Source organism: Carassius gibelio, chromosome B6 (genome assembly GCF_023724105.1).
Source record: "Carassius gibelio isolate Cgi1373 ecotype wild population from Czech Republic chromosome B6, carGib1.2-hapl.c, whole genome shotgun sequence".
NCBI classification, from domain to species: Eukaryota; Metazoa; Chordata; class Actinopteri; order Cypriniformes; family Cyprinidae; genus Carassius; species Carassius gibelio.
The window spans coordinates 22344656-22353713 of NC_068401.1; the positions used below are offsets into that span (position 1 = coordinate 22344656).

The 9058-nt window shown below is 35.2% G+C and overlaps 1 protein-coding gene across 2 annotated transcripts; it reads left to right on the forward strand.

Annotated features, from left to right (window-relative positions):
- The first annotated feature begins 2893 nt into the window (after window positions 1–2893).
- LOC127960085 (beta-crystallin A2-like) lies at window positions 2894–4822 on the forward strand. 2 transcript variants are annotated; one of them, XM_052559634.1, is made up of 5 exons: window positions 2894–2951; window positions 3532–3718; window positions 3915–4056; window positions 4316–4458; window positions 4574–4822. In XM_052559634.1, exons 2-5 carry the CDS (start codon window positions 3558–3560, stop codon window positions 4719–4721), a joined length of 594 nt encoding a protein of 197 aa, XP_052415594.1. In that variant the 5' UTR covers window positions 2894–2951; window positions 3532–3557; the 3' UTR covers window positions 4722–4822. The 2 variants fall into 2 exon arrangements, with proteins under 2 accessions (XP_052415594.1, XP_052415593.1); XM_052559633.1 differs by having other exon boundaries at window positions 2921–2951; window positions 3529–3718.
- The last annotated feature ends 4236 nt before the right edge of the window (window positions 4823–9058 follow it).

A 9058-nucleotide genomic window follows, 5' to 3' on the forward strand; every position in this document is an offset into this window, starting at 1 on the left:
GTCACTTATATGCTCACAATTTATTTCATACAAATCCTGTAAAAACTGTGAAATACTATTCCATTTTAAAGAAACAATTCATAATTTGAACATATTTAAAATGTGATTTAATCCTGTGATGTTTTCACAAAAACATTAAGCAGCAAAATTGTTTTTATCATTGATAATAAAAAGGAGTATTTCTTGAGCACCAACTTATCATATTAGAAGGATTTCTGAAGGATAATGTCTGCTAAAAATTCAGCTTTGCCATCAGAGGAATAAATTGGATTTTTATATATACTGAAAAATAAAACAGTAATTTTAAACTGTAGTCACTGTATTGTAATTTATTAAATACATTTTTATGAGCGTAAGATAATTCTTTCAATTACAGAATTAAAAAAATCTTAATTATTCTACCTTTTGACCAGTAGTGTACGTGCTATACTACTACTAATTTTGCAAAATTTTACCCCACATTTTAAGCACTAACTATCTTGTTTTAATCTGGTTCATAAAGACCTGGCTGACTCACTGTGCTACTTTGAATGGTTATCTGAGAGAGTAGGCTGGCCTGTAATGTAAATGGACTAATTTTACTGTGAAATGAATGCTGTAGTGATGCAAGGAAAGATGTGATTAGCCTGCGGCCTTGACTAAGCTTGCTCTGTCTCACACTCACAGAAGCATAGAAACACTTCTCACTTATTTCTATAACTATATAATCCATGATACATGATCATCACAATGTATTCAAAACCAGTATAAATTCACACATACAATTCTAAAAGTAAATGTAGGCCTATGTAATGTCCCAATCTGCACAATGTTTGTTTTTTGCTTGCATTTTTGGTGGTTGTAGAAAGCTTGTGTAGAAGAGAACCTCATTTATGCCTGTTCTGTCGTGTAACATCCATTTACATGATTTAAAAATGAAAACTATTCACTAAAAGCTAGCTATAAAAATTATAATATATAATTATTCCTTTGTCTCATAGCTGCATTTTTATGTAGCCTAAAAACAGTTAAATAATTTGGCAGAATTACAACTTATTTTAAATGATACACAATTAAACATATACTAACAAGAGAAAATTCAAGATTCAAGATTTTTTTTTGTCACATTCTCAGTTATATATATATATATATGATACATAACCACTAATGAAATGGAAGTTAGGTCCACTCCATAGATTGCAAATTTAGACAAGTGTAAGTCAGATAAAGCAATAAACATAAGATATAAGATAAGATAATAGGACTTAACAAAATAAAATAAAGACCCTGAGAGTACAGGGCATCACACAATAGTCTTAGAAAGGAGAATATATAATAAATATTTTAAGAAACAGGAATTTACAAATGAGGAATACGCTGAGGTATGCACAGAGAAGAATTTGAAGTGAAGTTCAACAGCGCAGGTTGTTACATAGCAGCAACGAAACTAGAAAGTGCTGTGCGCAAGATTTTTACTCTTAACGCATAACATGTCTCATATTTAATCTCAAGTATGGTCTTTTTGGGAACCAATTACACCTGTAGTTTTGAACTTTTAGAACCATTATTTCTTATGGCACTGTGGGACGGCCGCAATTCATATATGTCAGACCTGTTTTGTTGTGTTTTTTCCCCATATGCTGTCCTTGACCTTGTTTTTCCCTCATGTCTGATTGTGATATTTGGTTTAGGTGTGTCTGGTTAATTACCCTCATTTGTGTCAGTGTCCGTTGATTCCGTTGATTCCCGATGTTAACATCATTTCGTCCGTGCTATGTGTTTCCTGCCTGCCCTGTTAACTGTGTTTTGGATCATCAAAATACTGTCCTGCGTATATCTTCTTCGTCTCCGTGCACCTTGATTCCAACCCTGTAAGCAACATGACAGTATCATTTTAACAAAATAAATTATTAAAGTTTTTTTCTCTTTATATATATTCATATTTTCAATATGTAATAATAACAGATTTTCATTAGATTTAAAGTCTAGGTTTGGGACAAAGGTAAAACTAAATCTATTCGTAGAAGGCATTTGAAAAGTGGCAAAAGCAAAGTATATAGGCATTAAGGCTTCCAAGACAATTTTAATGTGATTAATAAGTAATATATATTAGCCTTTAGGACATGAAAGGTATAGAAACACCCATATAGCAGATGTATAAACAATAGCAGCATACAAATTGTGCAAGCAATTGATGTTTTCTCAGCTTAGAGTGAATTTTTGTGTTCTTTTAGAACAGATCCTAAAAGCTCTTTTTTTAAAGCACTTCAACAAATTCAGTTTATTACAACATGCTTGAAGAAAAATGAAACATGAATATCTGTAGTCCATCTGTACAAAAGGTGAGGGCTATTGAACAACAATAGCTTTTGTTTGGACTTTTACAATAGTGCATCATGTTCCTGAACCTCTGAGAGCATAGCACATCATGGATGGCTGGTCCACTGTAAAAACAACAACAACATCAGGATTAATACAAGATTTTCATGACACTGAGAGTTGCTGAAAAAACCTTTTAGCTGAGATTGATGACTGGTTGTTTGATATCTTTAACAGCAGAGTATTATTTCTTCTTCTAAACGTGAGCAACATCAACTGACAAGAAGCAAAATAATCAGCAAGCTTCCCTACGAACTGCAAAATCAGTGATTCAAATAACTTTCTGCCATTGTTTTACTATTTCTTGAGCGGACCCCATGAATCTGCAGTCAGTGGACATTGGAAGGGTATTTAGAGTGTGTAAATGTGTCTGTGTTAAACTGTATGGCTGTGCCTTGCTTTTTCTGATGAGTCAGAAAACTGAAGCCCCTTTTGGACAATAACAGGACTTAAGCTCTCTTTTGACACATGTTGCTGAGCTAGCAGTCCCTCTGCACATTCTGCAGTAACTGCAGTGACAGCAGCTATATAAACACCCCATATTGGACCGACCCCCAACGCTAATTACGCCAAATCTCTCCCACAAACTGCATGTGAGTATCGGTCGCCGTCATGCTGCCAAAATCAACATCATAAACTTCAAGAAAGTGGATTTAACTGTTAAAATGGATAAACTGATTCTCATTGGTGTTGAACGGACACAATCATCATGGATCGTCATGAATGAAGGGAAATAGAGGCCTTTTGTGAATCTTTCCATGGACTGAAAAGTCATCCATTTCTGGTGGTTACTAAATTAATTTTCAAAACAATGTTGGAATTGAGTCATTTCAGCCATTGCTGGATTCATGGGGCCCTATTACCTATGACGACAAACTTAAACTATTGATTTTCTCTGGTTGTTTTAGTGCAAAGAAAGGACTGTGTCTGAAAGGGACCCTTTCTCTTGTCGCAGCTAAATTGAAAGGGCTTAATTGTACAAACTGCATTTACTCTTACCTGACCTAAAACAAGGTCCTTCTTGCATTGTCAGTAATCTTTCTTTTGATAACTTGACGCTAAAGTAAAGCACTGAGGTCATAGGTTAGGCCTGAATGTTGAATAGTAATGATTGTGATCTGTCAGGGCAGGTGTTGTTGTATTGTTAACCTTATCCCTTAATGTTGCCAGTAGCTGGAGAGTGCAGACAGGCGGCCATCATGAATCAGCGAGAGCAGATGGAGCAGCAGGGGAAGTGGAGGATCACAGTGTGGGAAGAGGAAAACTTCCAGGGCAAGCGCTGTGAGTTCATGCTGGAGTGCCCAAACATTCTGGACAGGGATTTCCAAAAGATTCGCTCTATCAAGGTGGACAACGGCCCGTAAGTGTGTGTGTGTGTGTGTATGTGTGTGAAAGCTCATTTTCAAACTTACATTTTCTGCACTTTTTTTTTTTTTTACAAATAGAGGTTTGCTCTGTCTCTCTCTAATAAATATGTACATATATATAAAGCTTGATTTTTTATGTATATATTTGTAAATATAGTTTCTGGGAAATAATATGAATAATTTTTGCAGCTGGGTGGGTTATGAGTACCCAGAGTATCAGGGTCAGCAGTTCATCCTGGAGAAGGGAGATTATCCCTGCTATCAGGCCTGGAGCGGAAACAGCAGCTACCGCACTGAGCACCTGCTTTCCTTCAGACCCATCAAGTGTGCTGTGAGTTTTGCATTTAATGCATTTAAGTGTCTCATTTCTGTACCTTTTGTTTTAAGAATAAATCAGATTTGTTTGTGAAATATCACAAAATCAGTATTGCGATATACTGAAAATGGCAACGTGTGATAAAGAAATAATGGGTCTACAGTCTACCTGCTCCAATGAAATGTACAGATAATTTGAACCTTTATTAAAACCTTTATGTAAACCTTTCAAAACATACTTTCTGGTCCTAATTTTTGTCCTCTTTCATTACCAGAACCACAGTGACAGTAAAATTACCCTGTATGAATGTGAGGACATGATGGGACGCAAGTTTGAGATGTGCGATGACTACCCCTCTCTTCAAGGCATGGGCTGGTGCAGTAAGGAGGTTCCTTCAATGAAAGTCAACTCTGGAGCGTAAGTCATCTTTCATTTCTTCTGTAGGCCTATAAGTTATATATGTATTACTTCTCTTTGCAGAGAGATTTATTTCAATAATAATAATAATATGTTGTTCTTGCATTTACTGCAGCTGGGTGGGCTACCAGTTTCCAGGGTACCGTGGATACCAGTATATCTTTGAGAGAGACAGACGTCAGGGAGAATACAGGAAATACTATGAGTATGGCACCCAGGCCCACAGCAATCAGATCCAATCAATCCGCAGAATTCAGCACTAAGTCCGCCCCCACTCTTCTCCTATTGGCTACTGTGTATCAAGTGACAGCGTGATAATGAGACTAAATAGACAATAAACGCTTTTTCAAACTCCAGAAAAAAAGAGTGTGCTTGTCGCCATTCCTTTGATTTATTATTATTTTATAAAAAAAATTACAACAGCTTATAAGGCTATCCAAGCCTTTGTATTTACAGTATAAAGATTTAGCATATTGTTAACATAGATTTTCAATTCAGATTAGACATCTTTAGATTAGATTTGAGATTTATTTTATTTTATTTTATTTTATTTTATTTTATTTTATTTTATTTTTATTTATTTTATTTTATTTCTCTTTCTTAATGTCAGACATAGAATGTATATTGTTCTTGTCGGATTGTATTTTATTTTCAATAAACAAAAGCACGAGATGATGGCTGTTAGTGTTTATACTGTGTGCAATGTTGCCAGCAGTTTATTTATGATGACTCGGCACTGGTTATTTGAATACTACATAGAAGTTGGTTTAAATATCCTTATTTGATCAAATCCTATATATAAATCAAAGTAAATCATCGAGAGCTGTCCGCGGTGCTGACATATTCTAATTGTATAATAGAGAGCAAAACTAACAAACCATTCATAATATTTGAAATCTATGTATTTGAAATATATTTCCCATTAATTTCTAAACTTCACAAAAGTTTCCTATAGATTTTTACTGAGTTATGTTAAATAAGAAAATTAAGTAGAATTTAGGCGAATATGAAAATGTAGTCATCACGCGTGACTGAAGCACAGCTACCGCGGCTTTAAAACAGCACAACACAATTGGTTACAAAGGTCTAGCAAATGTAGTATTTTGATTAGCGAGGCGCATTCAAATATTATGAGATAACAGGTTGACAGTACACTAAATGATCATTAAGCGCCATCTGCTGGTTGTTTGAATATATACAATAGGTGCAGACCACAGTTCAGCAATAATTTTAAAACGTTTCTAACATTTTTATTTGTTTAACAATTATTATGTATTTTGTTTAAAAGTCCTTGGAACGATTCAGAAAATAAAATTCATACAACAGATACAGTATCTAGGCAGACAAAGATATATATATAGTTAAGCATATCTCGTAATTACCAACATATAAAATCGTATAATGTTAAAATAAAAATGTTTAGCTAAGCAAAAGGCTATGATTGGGACTTCATAACTTAGCTTGCATGTTTGTTTGTATTATATTATTAACTATATTATATTAATTTGTAAATTAGGACGAACTTATATATTTTAAATTAAATTCATAATTAAATCGCAAATTTCCCATGTTGCCACATGAGAGCAGCATTGCTCTTTGCATTGAAACGTTCTATTGTCACACATTTTAGGTTGTTAGAAAGATTAAAATATATTTTATTATTATTATTATTATTATTATTATTATTGCAATTTCCACTTGATATATACTTGGTTTTATCTGTAAAATTTCTCTGCAGGTGATAATAGTGTCATTATTAAGCTCAATGTTGCATAGTTCATCAGTCATGAAACAAGTTCATTTCAGATACAACCAGCTCAGGAGAAGACAATAGAATCATTATTTAGCTCATTAGTGTCATTATCCAACCCAACTAAATTTAGTTAAAATTTTGTTCTAAATTTTGTTCTTCATCAGTGCCAGTGCAATTGGATATTTGACTCAAAAATGAAAAATTGCTGAAAATGTTCTACCCTCAGATCATCCAAGATGTAGATGAGTTTGTTTCTTAATTGGAACAGATTTAGAGAAATTTATCATAACAAAACCTCCCCATCAATAGATCCTCTGCAGTAAATGGGTGCCATCAGAATGGGAGTTTTAAAATATGAGGAAAAACATTACAATAATCCACAAGTAATCTAAACAACTCCAGTGTATCAATTAGCTTCTTGTGAAGTAGAAAGCTGTGTGTTTGTAATGAACAAATCCATCATTATGACATTCAAATTGTATACATGTTGCTGTATACATAAAATTGCATTCACCAGTGAAAAAAGAATTTTGTCTCATCAGGAGAGAAATCTGTAGAGATCAAGTACCGGTGAAATAAATTCTAAACAAATATGTTAATTATTTTGATTTGGGGAGGAAGTACTGTTATAGGATTATGGACTGTAATGATTTATTTGTTTTTTTTCATTTCATAAAACATTAACTGATGGATGAGCATCGTGTGGATTACTTCTGAGATTACTTGTAATTCTCATTCTGAAATAGAAAAGGCACATGATTGATTGTAATAAATTATACTAGACATTCTATTGTGACTTAAATGGGTGAAATGCTTCCAAGGATTGTGATGCAGACTCACCAACCTGGTTAAGACAGAATGAGGCCTCAGCACTGTAAAGAACTAACACTGCACCTGTTGCTACGCTAATTATACCAGTCATTACACAAGTCTCTTCATCAGGAGAGTTTAATCAGCTGTAAACAACTCAAATCACCCTCTTACCACCAACCTATCATGCCTACCGCCCACCAGCCCCCAAAACATACTATAGAGCCTATTTTCCTCTCTGCTGTACAGCTATCATTATAATGTCCCCATTCATGTTCTCATGTTCCGTTCTTTTCTATTCTGTGCTGTGAACAGTACTAGATGTTCCTCCTTCTTCCTGCTCCTTCGCAGCTGCCTGTATCTTTCACTCTTTTTTCTCACTCTGCTGTTACTGCCACTGCTGGCTACCATGGCAACACTGTTCTAGAAGGCAGGGGCGCTGATGACCCCACATGAATCATTCCTTGTTATGATTGTGTCAGTCTGTCATTCACTTTTCTCTCAAATACCAATGAACAGATAGCAATGGGGCCATTTATACTGGTCTTTTTATTTACAGATTAAATTTAGCATTATAGATTTTATCTATCTATCTATCTATCTATCTATCTATCTATCTATCTATCTATCTATCTATCTATCTATCTATCTATCTATCTATCTATATATATATATATATATATATATATATATATATATATATATATAATATGGTGCAAAATATATATGAAGGGTTGAAAGACCAGTTTTTCATATTATAAGCATTATTGTACAGCTACACTCTTACTTAACCCTGTAAAATCTGACATATCACTGACCTATGACATATACCACAACCTAAAGAAAGACATTTTTAAAATGATACTAATAGACCTTTTACTTTCTCAAATGATCAGTCAGGCATGTAATAGATTGTGCTAAGATTATTCAGTGTAGTTTGGATCGTGTTGATAATTTATAGGCATTAGAGAGTCTTTAGAGGGTTAAAGACCTTATAAAACCTTCTGATAAGCTCAACTCCACTGAAAACATACACACGTAACCTGCTGCTCTATTCTGCCCTAACTTGCCCTGTACATACAAGCTGAATCCTGAAGATGCTGAGTGAGCTTATGTTCAGGGCTTATGTAATCATATCTCTCAGCTCTGAGACTTTATTCATAATTGCGCCAGGTGGGTGGAAGAAGCTTAATCCCCATTGAGTCTCACTGAGGAGCATCGGGAATGTTCTGGGGGACTCTGAAAGGCCACGAGGAGGAGCAAAACACATGAATATTGTCACTTGCCATGAAGGGAAAGGGACATTTTGGGGTACAGCTGGTGCAGTGGTCTTTTTTAATGTAAAAAAAGTGCAGTGTTGGATCAGAGCTGAGGCAAAAATGGTCCTTAAAAGGGGGGGGGGGGGGGGGGAGTGAAATGCTCGTTTTCACTCAATATCCTGTTAATCTTGAGTACCTATAGAGTAGTACTGCATCCTTCATAACTCCAAAAAGTCTTTAGTTTTATTATATTCATAAGAGAAAGATAGTCTGTGCCGATTTTTCCCGGAAAAACACGACCGGCTGGAGGAGTGACGTGTGGGCGGAGCTAAAGAATCACGAGCGCGAGTAGGCTTTTGAGTTGAGAGCGTTTGGAAGCTGTGACATTACCGTGAGGGAAAAAGCATCCAAAAAAAAAAAACATGGCTATTGTTTTCATGGCTGGTTATTTATAATCCAGAATCAGATCCCGAGGCTGAAACTGAACGAAAGCAGCAGCAGCAACGACTCGCTCCGAGCGGGGCTCAAGGAGGCAGAGATATTTGAAGCAGTTTTACTCACCACCTGCGGTTCCAACACACCATCGTGACCCTTTTTCGTTGGGATTGCATCATCCTTAAGAAATAAAAGATACGCAAATCCGTCGTCAAACTGGGCCTTGTTTGTAAAACAAGCATCTTCGAAATGCAGGGAACAAACAAAAACACTTGCACAACTCCGTTGATGCTCTGTAAAAATAAACTCCATCCACTGGTCCCTTAATGCTGTTTTTTTTTTT

Excerpts from the sequence above, each read along its gene's own strand:
- LOC127960085 (XM_052559634.1), top strand. The coding sequence starts at position 3,558 with ATGAATCAGCGAGAGCAGATGGAGCAGCAGGGGAAGTGGAGGATCACA. Across the intron at positions 3,719-3,914 it reads ATCAAGGTGGACAACGGCCC|CTGGGTGGGTTATGAGTACC; the intron begins GTAAGTGTGTGT and ends TAATTTTTGCAG. Across the intron at positions 4,057-4,315 it reads TCAGACCCATCAAGTGTGCT|AACCACAGTGACAGTAAAAT; the intron begins GTGAGTTTTGCA and ends TTTCATTACCAG.